Source organism: Amblyomma maculatum, chromosome 1 (assembly GCF_055883805.1).
Source record: "Amblyomma maculatum isolate TAMU_Amacu chromosome 1, ASM5588380v1, whole genome shotgun sequence".
Classification (NCBI taxonomy): Eukaryota; Metazoa; Arthropoda; class Arachnida; order Ixodida; family Ixodidae; genus Amblyomma; species Amblyomma maculatum.
In genome coordinates this window covers 214,128,709-214,148,811 of record NC_139344.1, presented here as the reverse complement: position 1 = coordinate 214,148,811, position 20,103 = coordinate 214,128,709, and the positions used below count along the sequence as shown (strand labels likewise).

At 47.1% G+C, this 20,103-nt stretch overlaps 1 protein-coding gene across 1 annotated transcript in view; it reads right to left on the bottom strand.

Moving 5' to 3' along the window:
- Window positions 1-325: 325 nt before the first annotated feature.
- LOC146205578 (uncharacterized) overlaps window positions 326-20,103 on the bottom strand; it is a 155,851-nt gene continuing 136,073 nt past the window's right edge. The window contains exons 4-7 of the mRNA XM_084607453.1: window positions 11,191-11,459; window positions 5,445-5,572; window positions 3,698-3,883; window positions 326-1,988 (exon numbers count right to left, since the gene is read on the bottom strand). Coding sequence (XP_084463579.1) covers window positions 1,878-1,988; window positions 3,698-3,883; window positions 5,445-5,572; window positions 11,191-11,459 — 694 coding nt within the window. The 3' untranslated portion in view covers window positions 326-1,877. The remainder of the gene's footprint in view (window positions 1,989-3,697; window positions 3,884-5,444; window positions 5,573-11,190; window positions 11,460-20,103) is intronic.

The window sequence follows — 20,103 nt, the reverse complement described above, 5'->3', positions numbered from 1 at the left end:
CAAATTCGCATATTCTCATGTGAGAATAGGCTTCCGTATTTCTAGTGATGAAATTCTGCCGCAGCGGTCGGGCAGCATGCCATGACTTTAATAGAGAGTGCACTAGAGGACAAGCCCCTCCCTCTCTACTCTCTTACAGGTTTATTCGTAATTAGAGTGTAAGGTAGGCAGCCGCACGGAAACGCCGCGTTAACAGTAGTTTTTCCGCGTGAGAAGACGGCGGCAGCAAGTCATTAAAAGGGAATTCGTCATTTAACGAGGAGGTATAGGGATGCTACTTAATCGGCCAGCTTTGTGTCGGGTGACACAGTAACTTCACCCTCCAAGTCGTCCCAGCTGCGAGCATGGCGCCCGAGTAGCTGTTAGCTTTCAAACGTGTTTATGAAAATAAAGGTAGCACTTTTAATGTGAGTGAGTATGTATGCTGTCGTGTACGCTTTTCACACATGTAAAGCGCACTAATGCTTCTGATATAAAGAAACTAAAAGCTCGAGTGTTCTCATCAGGTTGGAAAAGGTGCCCTTTTATTGCGGTTGCGAGCACAGCGACAATAAAAAAAGAGGGACTACATATTTTCATGTCTCGGAACACGCAAAATAACGCGTTGAAATTGCGAGGTCCAAGGCAGGCAGGGAAGTTATGATATCATTCCAGAATTTTCTTCTCATGAACCAATATTCAAAGTGCCTTGTTACGAGAGTGGTTTATTTTACCCGAGAGAGAATTGCTGTGAGACCCGCTTTGAGACTAATTCCAAAAGTAATTAAAGTCTCGACGCTAGGGCGCCCTTTCCGAGCTGAATGACAAAATACACAATACGCGGCGACGGCCCGTTGACATATTCCTTTTTGCGATGCATTTTGGGTTGAATTCTTTCTGTGCATAAATCGATAAACTCTGTTTCAAATGAGCTCCTGTACATCAGATAAGTAATTTAGGGAGCTTCTTTAGAATGAAATCACACTCGAAGAGCTATGGCATATGGTTTCAAACCTGGTTCGGCAATAAAACTTTTCAGATTTGGTTCAACAGACACATTTGTACTTTAGGCGACTACTGTCTCGCCACAACAAAACATGGAAGCCATGGATCGCCGAGTGAGAAAAATAGCCTGTTTGATATATTTTCGAACAGGCACACCACCTGCTGTGCCATACTATGCACGTGACGCACTCCTTTAAAAAGCACATTCGGCGCAAGTTTTCCGTACAATTCGTGCCACAACGTCTTAACCATGCTCGCTTGGCGTGGTCCAGTGACGCATACTGTAAGGAGAGGAGGACGCAACCTTAAAGTGGTTTGTAAAAGTATAGTTCCTTGCGCTCGCCACTGTTCTCTTTTTGAATTGGCAGCAGTCACCGCGTCGCTGCAGGACAACAACGCTGCTTGAGGGGTAAGGAAGACGAAAGGAAAGTAAAAAATAAATAAGGCATGATGGAGCCGAGGAACATCCACCGCGTCGCGCGGCGGCAACTTTCTTTTTTATCTTTATTTTTTATTTTAATATAGGGGGCCTCAGATGTATCGCGGTAGAGTTTCTCGCGGGTAAATAGACATGGGTGCTATCACCTTTGTCACTGCCAGGTCAACCGATGAGGTGATCACGGTGTTGAAATGAAATGATCAACCCCAGTGCCTGTGTGCCATAAAAATGCTTCGATGTGCCGCAGTTATGAGCGGGTTGTGAATCGTCTGAGTCTCTTGCGCTAAATTCCTGTCCTATGTGGCACCTATTTCAGCGCTCTCTTCGACAGGAAGTCGTGGCAAACTAAGCACATGGTAGAAACGAACTATAACAAACAATAGATGCCTCTCCCAGTCCCGTGCGCTCGCTCAGCGCCTTCAGCGTCGTCAAAAATGGCAAGTGCAGCGGCCCCTTAGGTTTGTTCGGCGGCGATAATGGGCTGGAGATCCGTCGTGTCCACTCCTTTCTCGAAGGTGTCGTGACTCGAAGCTGCCGGCGAGTCGTCATGGTTTTTATCCAGGCCCTGCGCACAAAAGCGTTGGCCGCTGTCAGGAAACGCCGGCAACGAAGGGGCGTCGCGTTTTAGCAAAAAAACAAAAACAAAAACAAAGAACGGTTCAATCGAATAGACTTTGCAGGTATGAATGGAAGTGTCTTTTACAGAAAACTATTTGCTTCTTGATTGATTGTTTTCTGAGCGCAGAGAGGAACAATAGAATCGTATTTTAATTTGGGGCTTTCCAAACTATGTTACTGTTGCTCACGCAAAGCCGATCCAATGCTCTCTTTAAGTATGCTTCGTTTTTCAAAGCAAAGAAAAAATACACGCAATATGCACACAATGTCACCCTTTCTTTCTTGAACTATGTGTTCATTTACAGCTAGAAGAAAATAAATCGATACAGTGTACAAAAGAAGGTGAATACAAACAGTTCAGTAAGTGACAGAGAGGTGAAAGCGAAGCGTTAAGGAGGTTCTTCAAAGTGTCAATGCCACTGAAAGTTTAGTCTGCACGACTTGCGAAATTTTTGTGCCGATCTATGATCTACATACTGAAGTTCTTTATCACGCATTCGTTATGGCTGTACCGGTAACTTGCGCAGGCGTTGGATAGAAAAAAAAGTGCCTTTAAAGTTTTTTTTTTAATAGGTAAATGAGAACGCAGGCGGAACCCGAGAATCGAAGAAAGACTAAAGTTCATCATCATCATCATCATCATCATCATCATCATCATCAGCCTGATTATACCCACTGCAGGGCGAAGGCCTCTCCCATATTTCTCCACTTAACCCGGTTCTGTGCTAGCTGCATCCACTTGACCCCTGCGAACTTCTTAATCTCATCCGCCCACCTAAATTTCTGCCGCCCCCTGCTACGCTTTCCTTCCCTTGGATCCAGTTTGTTACCCTCAGCGACCATCGGTTATCCTCTCTTCGCACTACATGTCCTGCCCATGTCCATTTCTTCTTCTTAATTTCTATTAGAATGTCGGTAGAGTGGGTGGGTTTCTATTAGAGTGGGTCAGAGAAATAACTCAAGTTACCGACATTCTAATAGACTAAAGTTACCTGTGAACAATGGGATCTACGCGGCAGTGAATGCGTTAGCATTGGAGTCCGGATGCCGTTTGCGTTTACACACAACTTAAGCTGCTGCAACTTGCACCTTTGAATTTGCTTTCACCATTAGTTTCGGTTATCGGGTGGATAGAGGTGACTGGGGTTTCCGGGGGGGGGGGGGGGGGGGGGGGGCAGATTTGCATGTAGGTGGTGGTGAATGAACGCTCGAAGGTGGTAGACGGACCTCCAGGCCTGGAGAGTGCCCGGAAAAGGGAGGTTTCACACGCCAACGCCTAGCGCAGACACATTTCCTGATAACGGGTGTACTAATGTGAACGCATTGAAAATGTACAGTTGCAATCAACATGTGGGCGATGTAAAAGACCCGGCCTGAAACGCCCAAGTTGTAGTTGTAAAGTTAAATCAACGCTACGAAGGTTCTAATTAAGTTAGGTAATTTGTTCATTTTGGAGTTCATTTTTCGAAGCTCGCTTAACTGCCCCGTGTAATGTGCATGGCATCCAGACGTCTAAAGACGAAGAAAGGAAGACCGCTGCTGCATTTAGAACGGGACCTTACGGTGCCCGGTCCAATTATCGCCTGCCGCTTCGTTGAGTGCAGTGTGCCGGGAAGCAGCGCGAGCATTTCAAATAGCGGGAATCAATCGATCGACCTCGTCGGTGAGGTCGCTGGTAGAATGGGCGCCGTTGGAGCCGTGGTTGGCGCACTCGACTACGATGGAGGCCCAGTCGTCGCTGCGACTGTCCGAGGCCACGCTGGCCGCCTCCTCACAGCCGCCGTCATTGTTCGCTGACTCCATGGTGTGGTCCGATTGTGAGCTCTTGGGATCGTGGTCATCCTGCAGGCGTCAAGGACAGAGAAGCCTCAGTACAATAACACACTTTTCCTCCCCCTCCCATCGCTTTTTTATCCTCTTTAGGCCCTTCGTCTGCTATTCGGGACCGTGTCCTATGAGTGATAGAAAGCCCTTCCTTCGATTCTTCTACGCTGGCCCTCTTTACCGTATGTCGGATTTATAGCTACACGAGTATAGCAGGTGCTGAAGCATTTGTGGAAACTCATAAGATAGCGTCTCCTGGTTTAAAACAGATAACTAGGCGTGCTGACATGATTTCGGAGACCTTTCGTGTCGGTACAAGAGGTGACATTTTTCTTAGGCATCCGCAAGTGAGCTTGTGCGCCGACAAAATTGTGCTGCGCGACTATAAAATGCAACATCACGAGCAGGACAACAGAGAAGAGAAACGAAAACGCGTTTTGTTTCCGTGGTAATAAGTGTCGATAGTCGGTGCTCATTGCGTTGATTCATCTCGCTCCTTGTCTAGTGAGTCACCCTGTTCGCCAAAGAGTATGCGCAGTTAGCACTTGTTTCTGAAGGGTCATCAAAAGATAACCGTGAAGGCTCGCAATAGACTGAAGTGCACAATGCATCCAGGCAGTTGAGAACGAACAGAACTTTAGAGTACTGTTCCGCCGGCAGGCACCGGGAATAGTGCGATGTTTTGTAGCCCAGCATCGCCCTTTGAGTGCCTATAAGCCACTAGAAGTTTGCTCGCGCGAAACGAAACGTACACCCTGGAGTGCGCCCCGTATATTTGTAAGTTTGAGGTGCTGTCCGCGCTCTTCCAACAAGCTTTAACATTGTTCAACCCTTGCGAAACGCCAAATAACGACCTAAATGATGAAATAACCACCGTTTCAAGAAACAGATGTGGACGAGGTGCTCGTAAATCGTACTGCCGAATAGGTCAGAAAAGTACAGACGCATAATACTGCTTTAGATAAGGCAGGGATGGTTGTTTTTAGGCAGTGGAACCTTCAGCATGATACGCATAGCTAAGCTTGTTAAAAACCCTATAACTTTTAGAAGCGCAGAAAGAAATGCACCTGAAGATGAACGTATAGGATAGGACATAGCACTTACTTTTTCGATTAACTTAACTTTCAGAATTATCAGATATATAAACATTCGAAATAAAAAGCACATTTTAAAAAGAGAAGAACGAAATAGCACAAAATACCACAGAAAAAAAAACGTCAGACACATGGCCACAAAGGTCCTGCTGCCATCAAAGAGACAGCTCCTTGTCGATGAAACTAATCCATTTGGTGGTCTTACACGTGTCCGAGGCCCAAGCTAAGAAAACTCCGCTGCCTCGATCAACTCTCTGCTGCCTTAGCCAGGGCTTCATTTTACAGGCATCTAACACGTACGTTTTAGCCGTGTTCGTGAAACCTACCGAGCTCGTGGAGAAGTTTCTAGTCTGCGAAACGTATTCTTTCCTTACAGAAATAGGCCGAAACAAATACCCATATAACCGCACACTCTTGACTTGTTAGGTTTGAAAACTACCTCCAGTTCATTCATGCGCAGCATCACTTTGCCCATTCGTACTGACCGAGTTTGTGGCCACTTCCAGCGGGTGATGATAAATGGACATCCCGTGAACACTTTCGAGGTGGCAGGCCAGCTCCCACCAGCTCCCGCATCGTGCCAGGCACTGGGCACAGACGGGCAGCGGAATGCCTGCAACAGCGTCAGATAAGAGCCAAAAGCGGTTTCGCACTCGCCTGGTTGCTAAAAAGCTGCTAAACATACTAAAATGCATTGCACTGACACCGCACGTGCCGGCCCAGGACTTGGTCAAACCAGAAATCGTGTGCACTGCACGCCGTCAAAAAGCGCCTGCCGCTAATGCGAAACGTGCTGCAGATAGCAGACATTCGACACTCCTCCTCCGTGGTCGAAGTAGCGCGCCATCAACCCAATACACTCGTGGCCTCCGAGCGTTTATATCATGGAGTGATCTTTTTAGATCGTTGCAGAGCACTTCCACGAGTTTTTGCGCCTCTGAGCAGTGAAGGTGATGTCGCACATCGTTGAGCTCGCGCTTTCCGATCTGGAGTTTTCCACTCAAAGCACTCGCAAGAGCTTTCATCGCGCTCTGTCTGACACTTTGGAGTTGCAGTCCCTCGCCCGTAGATTTAATACCGCGCCCACGTACTACTTTCGTCGCAGTAACAACGCTACTTTGGAGTTAAGTTCGGATGCTCGACACTATAGGTCCATCTTTTTTTTTTTCTTCGTTTTGAAGCGGAAGTTCTATTCCTCGTATACAAAGCTCAAGGTCACGTCGTACCGCACCAGGGACCTCGAGGCATGCCGCGAGTCGTTTGCCCGACAGGTGCGCATAACCGCGTGACTCGCCGTCCGCCTGATATAAGCATGGACGCCGCTCCATGCTTCGCAGAGCTGTGGAATGACTGGTTGCAGGTAGTAGTCGTTGCGTTGGGTTATGAATCGAAGACGCTAGGTCAAATCTGACCACCCTGCAGAAGTTGTGCGTCCTTTATACTTGGAAATATGAAAAAAAATCGCGGAATGTAAACGTGATGTGACCTTTACTTAATTAAACGTAGGTATCCCACAAATTAAGACATGCTGCATCTTCCTTCCTCAAAAAATGAACTTAAATGAGGATTACTTTAAATATCGCAGAACAAAATGGCGGTGCTACAGGGGCTATCGCGTCTACTCCAAAGGCGAAGCTTAGTCATTGCCCTAGTTCAAACCGTCAAACCATATCCCCGTGCTAAACCATGCAAAACCATGATTAACACTGCTTTCACTGCTATCGCTAGGTTCAAGGTATACGCTTAAACACCCACAAATTATTTTTTTTTTTTCAACTAAAATATGGATCAAAGAGCCTTACAACTGGGATGTACTCAAAGCTATTTGTTTGTGCCATTACCAATTCTGGTCTTATTGAACAGGCCCGATGATGCAAAAGCGGTCTTAGTGGCGATTAGGCTGACGCAAGTAACCGACATGTAATGGGGGTACAAAGGCGTCTACATTTACTAGTGCAAGAACTCTGGAGATGGAATGAGGCATTTCACACGACACTTTGGGTTCGAATGCTTTATTGAAATAGGTAACCATTTTTCACCTCTAACTAATGCATCATGTAATCTAACACTCCTAGAAGCTCTAAAATATAAGTTTGCATTGAAGAAAATTACCGCGCAGACAATAAGTGATTACTGGAGGGCAATGCTCACTTCATATGCCATGTTTTTAAAAGGATCTGCAATCAATCACTCTTCAAAAGGGTTTGCTCTGAACAGCTGAATACCAGGACGGCAACACCTGTTTTCTACGGAGGTGATCGACACGTTATGGCAAATTACAACCTAATTACGTTTTTGTTGTGCATAAATACAGTTGTTGAGATGATAATAGCTAAGAGAAAGAATAATTTGGCGACAGATACGATGTACTTGCGCTAATTCAACATGACTTCGGTAAAGATCATTCTACATCAGCACTTTCACTCGCTTAAATTGTTAACAGTGCATTATAGACCATAACAAAGTTACAAAGTTGGAAAGGGGTATCTGTAGATATATAAATATGTTTTGAGCTGGTCATAGCTGTTCATTATTAAAATTGGAACGCTATCATTTCCGTAAGTACATCATTAATTTCTTAATTAGTTATTTTAATAATGGTTCTCAAATTTAAAATTAACTGGCTATGAGTCTGCGTTAAAGAAAGGTGAAAATTGGAGAGTCGCAGGATACGGTTCTCGGCGCTGTATTTTCCTCAATATTTATGAAAGAGTTTCCCAGTTCCCTTCAGAGCGCAACAGGCAGCTAGCTTTATAAGCCAATGACCCATTCCTTATTATAACAAAGAACTCAGTAAAGGAAGCCAAGGATCCAGGGTAGAACGAGAGAAAGAAAATGGCTACACACTGAACAAGGGTAGAGGGGGGAGGGGGGGGGGGGCTCAGTTCGCAAGCCGAGCCAACGTTTCGACTTGTCTTCGTCTGGGCAGCGCGATCATCACTGGCGGGAGTTTAAATATGCTTTTGCTTCCGAAGAAAGACTAGGGAGGGAAGCCAAAGTACTTGCAAATAACGAGCTCTATAGCAGAATGAACTGAACCGTCATTCCATTTAGAGTCATAAAGCTTGCTGCATATCGCCCGTTTTGAAACGAGGCACTGTCAGAACAGCGCAGCATCTCGCCCTACTAGATAACAGCTCGCTTGTTCCAGCCAAGATACATTACGCTCTTCTAATTGATGCTTATTGTATGGACCCAGCGGCGTCCATTTCATGAAAGCCGAAAAATAGCCACTATCAGCTGAAGATAAGATTTTAATATATCAACTATATACGTATCGAGTTTTGCACATGATTGCCTTAGCTGCTTATGCGTCATTAAACTTAATGCAACACAACAAAAACCGTAAAGGAAGGGGAGGGGGCGAGTACAGCTGCTTAATTCATCAAGCTGTCATAATCTATAACAATAAGTAAACATGAACCGTTCTTATTTGAAAAGCGCTGACGTCACCAAACGTAATAACGAGAGCTGAAATGAGAAGGTGAAATCAAGAGAGCTGGCAGACGCGCTGACCGGAAACGCGTTTTTCGATGGCGGAGGCGACTTTTTCGGGGCCTCGTCGCACGTTATAACCGTGTGGTGCAGTCACGGTTGTTCGCTGTATGTGAGACGCGTTGCTATAGCCTTATATACATTTTGACTGTAGTTCATCCCTCACTCGAAAAAGAGACCGTTGGTTATAATGTTGACCGTTTTATGTGGGCTCGACTTGTGCAGGCGCTGGTATATTGCTTTCCGCAACTGATAGACATCTGACCAAGGGTATTTGCACCTGATAAGTATATTTGTCAACACATTTTTTACCCAACGCGGAATACAGGCGCATCGTACATTACAAAAGCAAATTTTAATTGCAGAACGTTTGTGGCTCCGTTCACAGTATTTTCCAGAGATGACGGCCCATACGATGTGATAATCGACTAAAACGGTGCCTCGTGCGACACTGCGGGCGCTGAAACGGCTGCGAATAAACAATAAATTCAAAATCAGGAAGTTGGTTTGGTTTGGTTTGTGGGGTTTAACGTCCCATAGCGACTCAGGCTATGAGAGACGCCGTAGTGGAGGGCTCCGGAAATTGAGACCACCTGGGGTTCTTTAACGTGCACTGACATTGCACAGCACACGGACGCCACTCCGTTTTGCCTCCATTGAAACGCAGACGAAGGCGGTCAGGATCGAACCCGGGAACTCCGCCACAGTAGTCAGGCATCTTAACCACGGCACCACTGCGGCGGGGCGAAAATCGGAAAGTGTGACGACGAACTAACTGAGCGCACCCGAAGGCAATCGTACCTGTTTCTGTGGCTCTTAGGGCTGTGACGCTCAAGTTTTGATCCCGACGCGGCGGCGATATTTCGATGCAGAAGAAATTCAAAAACGACCGACTGATTTGATTTCTGCACTAGTTAGAAAGTCTCAAGCATCCGAAATCAATCTCCAACCATCTGTAATACGCGGTTTGCCTCACAACTGAAAGCGCTGATCCGATATGTTAAAAACTACCAGTCATTCAGGGTCTGCATAGTGACGTGCGGAGCTGGGGGTGAGCCAGACGACAGACGTACTTCTCTGGCAAAGAAAAAATATACTCAGAGATTAGGTTGAAATTGTATGGATAGAGACAAGCATTGCGACAACATTTCGTGCATACAAACTTAAGTCAGAGTTGTCGGCTATTACCACTGCTGTTCAGATGTATATGATAAAACACGGAAACAAGGTTACAAGAAAGCAATGTAGGTTATAATCTTTCGTGCAAATTAGGCGGAATGGTCATAAAGTAGCGGCTACGGAGGTTCATATATGCTGAAGCGAGTTGAACAACTTAACTAGGCGAATGCGTAAAAACTTAATCAATGTACTTATTAATTAGCGAAGTAATATGCATTTTGCAAGGTGCCCGCTGTAGCCCCAATATGACGTTAGAGCTAGAATAACTTTCCAAGGCGAAAGCCTTTCTAGGCTCATGGTGAAAATCTCGCGTCGGCGAGATTTATCCGCGAGATGTGTCAGCGAGATTCCGCGAGGGACATACCGCGTCTTTCCTTTTTTGTAAACCAGTTATATAACGCAGGTGACTTTCGATACGGTCAATGGAACGCTGGTTGTGTTCGATAAGGGGCATGCGATGTACTGTGTGCAGCAGCAACGCTCAGGCTTTCGCATTTTTCCACTGCTGGTTCTGCAGTGCTCACGGACGCTGATGGGCTCTCCTATGGCCAAAGGATGTTCCTTCATGTCCGACAAGGAAAACCTGAATGCTATTAGAACGGTATAGCATGCTCCGTTTACTTAGTCCGCACCAGTACATACGCACGCACGCACCCACACACGCACCCACACACGCACACATACATACATACATACATACATACATACATACATACATACATACATACATACATACATACATACATACATACATACATACATACATACATACATACATACATACATACATACATACATACATACATACATACATACATACATACATACATACATACATACATACATACATACATACATACATACATACATACATACATACATACATACATACATACATACATACATACATACATACATACATACATACATACATACATACATACATACATACATACATACATACATACATACATACATACATACATACATACATACATACGCTTGTACGTACATATACAGAAACTCCAAAAACATATAAAGGACGCAATTGAAAACGCTATTGCACACCAACATCTCGAATCTCAAGCAACTCCCTGCAAACGGCCTTTGATCACGGTGTTGTTTTTGAATTTCCTCTGCTTCCACGAAGACGATGTGGTCAAAAATAAAGGCAGTGTGATTTGAACGCGTCCCACGTAAACGCAGCGGCGGTGAAGCTCCGCCCACATCATGACCGCCGCACACTGTTGCCAAGGAAATAGCGGCAAGTGACAAGGAAATAGCGAAATGTTCCCTTGTATAGGCTTTCGTGCTGTGTACACAAAAATGGAATAACTAGACGTAACTATAAGCACAAGGATTTCCCACTTCGCTGGCTCGTTTAATAGATGGAAATGTGAGTGTCGTTAACTGCTGCTGGTCGCCAAAGTAAGGCAGCAGGTCGCCAACTTCCGTTTACTGAGGTTGCAGCCTACTGCAGTACGTCGATCAGCACAGAGGTGGGCTTCCACCCCGTTTGGATCACTGCCAGACGAAGGGGAAAGCAAGTGCGCTCACCGGGAGGCGACTCAGCCGGAAAGAGTCCGACCACGTGACACCGGCAGGTGAAGCGCAGCCGGCACCGGTGGCGCTTGTGGTCGAGCAGCTTCTGCAGACCAGGAAACACCTCCCGGCAGTTGCCGCAGATGAGGATGTCCGGCTCGGCGTACGTGTGGAGCTTCTTCTTGGCGACGCCCTTGTTGCCCATGGCGCTGGTGGGCCGGAAGGAGAGCGGCTCGGTGCGGGCGCGCTTCACCGGAGAGCCCAGCTGCCGTGGGGTGGCGAACCTGCGACGCGAGGCCAAACGTCGTTAGGCGCTCTTTCGGAGCCTCCGTGCAGGATGGGAGAGCACGCCCTCATTAGAGTCCCTGTGCGCGGAGACCTCTCTGTATGATGTGCCGCTAAAACAGCCCGGAACAGAGTTTGTAGCTTCTCCTTCCTCCGAGAAAGAGACCCCGGGGCTAATGGGTGCCGCGAGATCTCGCACCCAGCTTCCGGCTAATTCCCGCTTAACTCCTGCGTGCACAATGGATGGGACAGGGCGACAGAGAAAGAAAGAGGGGCAAAAGAGCGCAAATCTAATCTTATAGAGCATACTCCATTCACGAGAAGCTCTCGCCGAATATAAACCGGCGTCGTGTTTTGCGGAACAAGCAGGCATTATGCGCTTTGTCGGTGACGCGCAATAATTATATCGAACGAAATAAAGAAAGTGACTAGAATGCTCAAGCACACCCGGAAGGATGGGCCGTTGTTCTTGGTTCGCTTTTTTTTTTCTGGCGCATGATAAAGAGACCAATTTATTGAAAAATCCTAATTTATTCACATCTCTTGATTGGTGTCCCTTCAGCTCCTTTAATGAAAGCGAAACCAATAGTGACAAACTGTGAAAGCGAGTTTGGACCTCACTTGCCCAGAGACTCATGAAGCAAGTATCTGAGCTGGTTAGGCTGTGTCGAGTGAAGAATCCAAAAGTACACCGAAGCAAAGTTTCGCAGTTGCAGTAGTTGGCGAAAATGAACAATGAACTGCTAAAAATGACTAATACCAGAGTTTCTCGCGCAAGAACCGCATTAAAGGCATTGTCTTTTTTTTTTTTTCTTGGAAAAAGGGGGGGGGGGGGGGGGTTGAACTAGCAAACACCTTAGAAGCTGCGTACAAAACAAAATCTCTCTACAAGCACTGTCGACGAAGTTGGCTTTTTATGTGAGCGTGCTTTGAGAGTTCACATTTCCAACGGTCGATGATTTCGTGTTATCACACAGCAATTTCACGTGGTCACGCCTGTATTACATAGGCCGCATAGTAAGACTGATATGCTGAAAGAGTAACCGCGATGCAGAAATATTAGACTCACTACTAATTTTTGACTGAATCACAATGAACGTGGAACAGCACATCCTTAGCTTACTACAGTGCTAAATTCAACGCAGCATTGAATTGTGTTCGTTTGCTTAGTTACGAAGTTCCGAGCAGAGTTACATTCACCGCTGTCGAGCGCAGAGAGCGGTTATTGGTTCCGCCGCTTTAGCATTTTCATCCGCGCTTGCATGTGCTCGGGTTTTCAAACTGGATGATTGACTTTCTTTGGTTAATGGAGTTGAACGTTGAAAAGTGGCTCAGGTTATTAGAGACGTCGCAGTGGAGGACTCCGGAAATTTCGTCCACATGGGGCAATTTAACGGGCACTGACATCGCACAGTACACGGGCATCTTGTTTTTCTCTACCATAGGAAAGCGCTCGCCGGGGTCGGGATTTAATCCCGCCATCCCGTGTCTTTCGGTTAAGCACTAAAGAACCCTAAGCATTAAGCCATCGGGGTGGGGCGGCTTCCAAACTGGTATGACGCAACAGTTTCTTCACTCTTCCCATGGGACGAAAGGGTGAACGATGTAATCTTAAATCGTGTCGCACAACACCAGGTCAGAAGCTGTGTCTCGGCTCCTCTTTAGTAGACAACGCTGGCATAGTGCTATGTCAAATTTTGCCATCATTTTAGGTTGAGGTTGGGCTAAGTAATTCAGGGGATGAATAGCAAAGAATTAGATGCCCTAGGCTGGAAAGGCAGAAAGATAGGCCTAACATTACTATGCAAAAAACTGAGGTAACTTTCAACTGTCTCGGGAAGAAACAGCAGTTTACATTAGGTATAGTGAAGCACTGGAAGTGGTAGGCGAATATGTCAACTTAGGATAGGTAGTAATTCCGCCGATCCGGACCACGAAAGGGAAAACATTAGGAGAATGATATTAGGATGGAGCGCATTTGGGAGGTACTCGCAGGTTATAACTAGCACTTCACCGGTATTGCTCAAGAGGAAAGTGTATAACAGTTGCATCCTACCTGCACTCACCTATGGTGCTGAAACGTGGAGGCTAGCGAAAACGGTTCTGCTTAAGTTGAGGACAACGCAGAGAACTATAGAACGGAAAATGACAGATGTAACGTTAAGAGATAGGAAGTGTGCAGAGTGGGTCAGATAAATAACTCGAGTTAATGATATTCCAGTGGAGGGCAAGAAGGGGAAATGGGCGTGAGTAGGGCATGTAGTGCGAAGAGAGGATAACCGATGGTCGCTTAGAGTAACAAACTGGATTCCAAGGGAAGGAAAGTGTAGCAGGGAGCGGCAGAATGTTAGGTGGCTAAATGAGGTTAAGAAATTCGCACGGGTGAAGTGGATGCAGCTAGCAGAGGACAGAGTTAATGCAATGGATATAGTCCAGATGATGATGATGATGATGATGTGGTGGTGGTGGTATAGAAAACCTCGGCATGTCGCTGGCCCCGATTTCCTGGTCAGCACGACCTCTGCCTGCGCTTGCTCGTTGTTGGTTGTCACTAACATCTCGTAGACTTGGTTCTATTTATCGCCACGGATGCACACTCGTTTCATGGTTAGCGTCGTATTCGTCGCTTGTGTAACAGATTCTGTGGACAGCGGTGCAGAGTGGTACAGCGGAGAAGTTTCATATTTACGCAGCTGTGCGAAGGCCCGCTTGGAATACTGCGGTCGAATACTTGCCTGAGGGGGTTGTTATGACGTCACGCTCTTTGCCTCGCGTTTTACGAGGAGGCTTGGTGCGTCCTCATAAAATATGTGGCCTGCAGAACATAAACTATAAGGAATGCCGTTTCTGGGGGGCTGCGAAAATTTCGACCCCGTGAGGTCATTTAATGTGTCCTAGCACATCACACTACATGGGTGCTTTGTTTTTGGCCTGCCTCGAAAAGGGGCCCCTGCGGCCTGGATCGAACCCGCGTCTTAGGATCAACAGTCCGGCGCCCTACCTACTGAGCCACGGAGAAGGGGGGCTCAATAAATCTGAAAAATAAAGCTGCTGAAAATACGCGAGGTAATCAGGAAATCCTAGTATAATCGTGTACTGAGAGTGCAACCTGTGGGTTATCTTCATTTTTACAGGTATTGCTGTCGTTTGCCTTCAACATTCCTGCAATAATCTATGCTTGTTTCAGTTTTTGTACCATATTTTTCTTTTGGCAATTCTACCAGACAATATTTGGTCAGATAACGCGTTTGAAGCATTACGTGCGTTTTATTCGTTAAAATAGCCGCACATCGAAAGGAAAGCAAAATGAACAAAACAGCAGGCTCCCACGACAACAGACTGATATTTACTTGCCTTATGATTCTGCCATATTGAAGAATGCAAAAACTTTGGGTTCTTCGAAAGGAGAGAGTTTCATCCTCGTTTGACCGCTTTTGCAACTATAGTATCCCTGTAAACTTTAAAAAGCACCAAAACTGAAGAATGTATACTACAGGAACTGCTGGTGTTCTCTTGAAGGGGTAACGAGGAGTTGCAAAAGAAGCGTTACATGGAATGATCCCAATATCACAACCATGAAACAAGTGATGCCTTTATCGGAACTCCAGCTCTTAGTTTGTTAGCAATGAGTTCGGACGCAGAAATATGCTACATGGCACAGAATTACAAACAAAAAGTAAAGTATAGTTGGGTTTTCAGATAACAAACCTCTGTTCAAAGATCCGTGTTCCGCGTGGAATGCAGTTTGCCCCGGCGCCCTCATCGACATTTGCTTGCCTCTTTCCAGCTCTTTAATGGTTTTTCCAAACTTTCACTTTTCGTTTTCCCTGCCAAGCTTGAACTTTCGAGCCGGTAGGAATCTGGCGAAAGTTAATTGCGCATAAAATGGGTCCACCGTGACAACAAAATTTATATCGCACATCAGCCAGATCTCGGGGCACAAAAACAGGGTGAACTGACGCAGTAACCGAAAGACAGTGATAACAAACGAGATGAAAGACAAAAACAAAGAAAACAGAACGCTTTCCCATTCCGTCTCCACGCCCTTGGTTAATGTTCCGCATGCGTAGGAAGTACGATGGTCGCGCGAAATGTCGCCGGAGAGCGGGGAGGGAAAAAATTGAAATAAATATGAAATTAAACTTCTCGCGATGGTTGTGGCGAGCGAACGGCAGTTTTTTTTCTCTCATTTCCATATTTCGTTATTTATTATTATTATTTCTTTTGTGCCGTTCGCTGCAGGACAGCGTGTTGTGAACGCAGGGTCAGTTGGTAGTCGGGAGCGTGAATATAGAAAGAGAGACTCAAGGTAGGACAAAGCTGACGGAATGAAGTTGGAGAGAGGGGCGGACGCAGTGGGAGCTAGCGATTAGAAGGTGACAAAACGAAAAAGAAAGGACAGAACGGGAATATAACGGCTGGGTCGCGCACGAACACAGGGCACACGCACGCAGGCGGTGCTCAAGCCAGCGCGCAGGGAACGAAGGGGGGGGGGGGGGGGGAGAGAAGTAGGGGGGAACAAGCAACCTGGAAAAATGGCTCCGTTTCGAAGGAAGCATGCACCGCAGCCGTAAAAACGAGGGCTGCGGCAGCCAAGATTGTTAGCGGCCACTGATACGGGGTCCGTGAGAGCGCGTCCGAGCGTGCGGCAACGCGCCGGGCCGTGCGCTTAGAGCCCCCAGTCGAGCTCCCTAAACGCTCCCATATTTCACGCCGGCGCGAAGCTCGACCACCACCGCGAGTTGGGGACCAGAAAGCAAAGAGGGCCAAAAGGGTGCGCATCAAGTGTGCCCAGAGTAGGAAAAGTGAGGCTAAGAAAACGGGGAAAAAAAAAATGGAGGGGGGGGGGGGTGCAGAACGAGTGTCGCTCGGCTCAGATTTTATTCTTGCTCGCGCTCTTGGCGGCCGTCTATTCGTTGTCGCTTCCCGCGCCTGCCGTGCGCCCTGCGGATACGGAGCGCGCGGAGGCACAGCACGCTCTTAAAACGCATTCAGCGTGGTCATTTCCATGGCCATATACGAGAGGATAAACAGCCTTTGTTCGTGAACTTTGTTTTCAACGACGCCACTAGGAAGGGGAGCGAGGTTATATTCCTCCTTGCTCTTTCACTTTGGTCGCGCGACGCAGTATACGTATAGAAAGGGGATGCCGGGTTAAAACACCGTCATTCTCATGAATTGGGCGCAGAAGTAGCGAGTGGAGCCAAAAACAGCTTTCGTTTGTAACTGTTCCCGTCTGTTCTCTTTCTCTCTCACCCGATAAAGGGATGATAGTTTCCTGCCTGTTGTTCAGAGGTGTTGGGATCGCTAACGCCAGAATGCAAAGAATGGAAAGGCTCCATAACAGGCCCGAAGTCCGGCCCGATGGGCCTTATCTCTTTGTGCCCTACTTTCGGTGCAATGTCCTTGCTTTTGGCCGCTCCCTGCGACGATGGATCACCGTACAAAAATGCAACGTCAAGGAGGCAGAACGTCGCCAGGAAGTAAGATAGGCAGAGGTGCCGATTCAAGTAACTGCTGTGCAAGAGCCTCTGTCCATGCCCTTTCCACGGAGCGCTTGGCTATCGATACAAGCCAAGTGAAACTCAGAGAGCACATGTTTTTCGTTACTTACTGTCTCTTCTTCTAATTTTTTTTTTTTTGGTGGGGGGGGGGGGGGGGGGGGCACAGATAAAAAATTCGATGAAAGGACGTGGCTCTCCTTTGGAGAAGAAAGCGAAGTGCGTTGCGTGAACACTATCGAAGGAGGCGCGGAAACGACTCTTACAAATTATTCGACATAGATATATAGCAACCCACAAAACTAAACTGTGTACATTCTGTGCAATTATAAGGTGCTATAGCGCTTAAATGAAAAAAAAAAAAAGATTAGGTTCATAAAAGGGTATAAGAATTACAAGCGCAAGCCCTGCAAAATAGTTGAGAAAAAATGCAACAAAATATTGCTTGTGTCAGGCGATGCCCCTAACGACAGGGAAAGGTTAGGCGCCGGTAACGCACTGAGGATTTCTTAAGTGCATTTTGAAAATATAAATGAATGAGTCCGCCTGCACATTGATTCAATGAATTCCTTAATACATTATACCGTTGCGGTTGCATCAAGTTGCACAAACGTATCTAATTTTTGTTGTTGTTTGTTGTTGTTGTTGTACTGATTTGTATTTGCATGTAGACCATATAGCCGCTGGATCCTGCTCGAAAAGAGCCGATGTAAGACAAATTAACCAAAGGCGCCAAACCTGGCCCGCATGCGACTCCTGCAATCTCCTCTTCTACGAAGGGCGGAGCAACTGTTCTGAGCATTATCGGAGGTGATACAAGTATTCCGTATGTTGAGTTGAAGAGACACGCGATGGTTGTTTCACTATTACAGTGTGTGTGTGTGTGTGTGTGTGTGTGTGTGTGTGTGTGTGTGTGTGTGTGTGTGTGTGTGTGTGTGTGTGTGTGTGTGTGTGTGTGTGTGTGTGTGTGTGTGTGTGTGTGTGTGTGTGTGTGTGTGTGTGTGTGTGTGTGTGTGTGTGTGTGTGTGTGTGTGTGTGTGTGTGTGTGTGTGTGTGTGTGTGTGTGTGTGTGTGTGTGTGTGTGTGTGTGTGTGTGTGTGTGTGTGTGTGTGTGTGTGTGTGTGTGTGTGTGTGTGTGTGTGTGTGTGTGTGTGTGTGTGTGCGTGTATGCGCGTGCGTGCGTGCGTGTGCGTGCGTGCGTGCGTGTAGCCGGAAATCCCGGAACATGCACTTTTAATTAAAAGCAGAAAATGCACGCGAACATCGTAGGCCTTCAGAGCGCAGCACATGGCAGTTCGGTCGTTTGGTTAACCGTTCACCGACGCTTGTCGGGCGCTAGCACGCGTAATTGGGACGGTCAACACTCCGAACATGAATTAACCTATAACGGAGAAAAAATGAAGTGCAGGAGTAACCTTTTCGCGCCCTGGGATACACTTTCGGACACTAAATATATGAAATGCTATTCTGTCGGCAACAGTGGCATATTCCCATATGAAATAACATTTATTTGTGGAAACTTTCAATCGCTGAAGAATTTTACCGGCGGCGCTAAAAATGCTCAAGTTAGCATTTAGACGATGTTAAAACCTCGGTTAATATCTTAGTGATCTGCGCACCTGCGAGAGCTTCTCATGCTTTCAAGTGCGAATCACTTTCGGTGCCGCCCAAGATATTTCTCATTTTTAGTGATGAAAATCTACTCCGGGACTTGCGCAGCATACCCTGCCTCCAATCGGGAGTGCACTACAGGACATGTTACATCTTTTCTTACGCCTTTATAAGCTTATTTGTGTTTAGAGTGTACGGCTGGACAAAATACAGTAGGGAGTCTCGCCATTGTTATTAAATCCCTTTACTCGCAATAGCCATGCATCTCTGCAACCCCGCCCTGACAAGCATGAACGCGAGCGTACACTTCCGAGCTTTCTCTTTTCTACATGTTCAAGTAAGAACATCATGTACCAGCATTTGCAACCAACAGCTAAATGCCAACGAGTGGTTTCTCTATTGCTCCTCGCGGGATTTTTCCCCCTATAGTGGATATGGAATTGAGTTACTTCGCTAAAAAAGCCGCGTAGTAGAATGCGTCAGAAAAGAACAAATCAGTGAATGTGATATGTAAAAGTGCACTTTCACTCGGAGACGGTGCGATAGCAAGAAAAGGAACGTTCCCGCTCTCCCCGACGATGCTATCACATTTCCTCTCGGCACACCGGCAGCGAAGCCCCAAGACTCATACGCCAGCGAGGGGGCGATCGACGACAGCACGTAGGCCCTTGCGACTCCTCCTTCGCCAGGTTGGCTCTTTCCCTCGACAATTGGTACTCTGAGAAGACAGCTGTTTATCTAGCTTGGAGAGACCAGTGATTTGCATGCAGACCCACCTTCATTGTATAATGAGCTCGCCTCGTTGATATGTTATCTTATAAGCGTCGCGGCTTGCGCGACACTAACTGCGCGCAAACGAAGCAGAGGGGGAGAGGTCGCCACCCGCGAGGGTGAGAGGTTTCGGGCAGGTTCCACCAGGCGCCTCGCGACGGTAAGATCTGACCAATTTAGTGAATGGAGAGCGGCCTTAGTCGCCTCAGCGCGCGCCGGCGCCGAAAGGGGCATATGCATCGGGTGCGCTCTATGCAAATGAAACACTGCGCGACAACCGCACGTGCGCAACCATGGCCGGCCAGGCTAGTGGCGTGGTACCGCCTCGAAATAGCCGGGCGCCGCGGGCGCGTGAGGGTGAAACGGAACGGCAGGTCGGAAAGCCGGGCCGCGATTGCGGACGCTTGGCAGAGACGGGCCTCGATTAAATCTGCCGCAGCGAACAGTGCTCGGTCATTGTTCACGGCTCTATTTATACTCGGCGCGGCGATCGCTGCTGCCTATCTTCAGCCGCGGAACGCGGTTAATTTCTCCGAATGTGTTGCCTGCAATCAGGCGCTCAATGAAACGAGGCGGCGCTCGAGTTACGCGAGGGCCCCGCAGAACTCTGATCCCCGGACATGGGGTTCTACGTGCCAATACGTGAGGAAGGCTAACTTTCTCTCCCGTCCTCTCGCTCTCTCTTCAAGATAACAAGCGTACGTAGCATGAGGAGGTAGAAAGATTAGTAGAAAGCACAAAGGAATAATAGAAGTGCCCA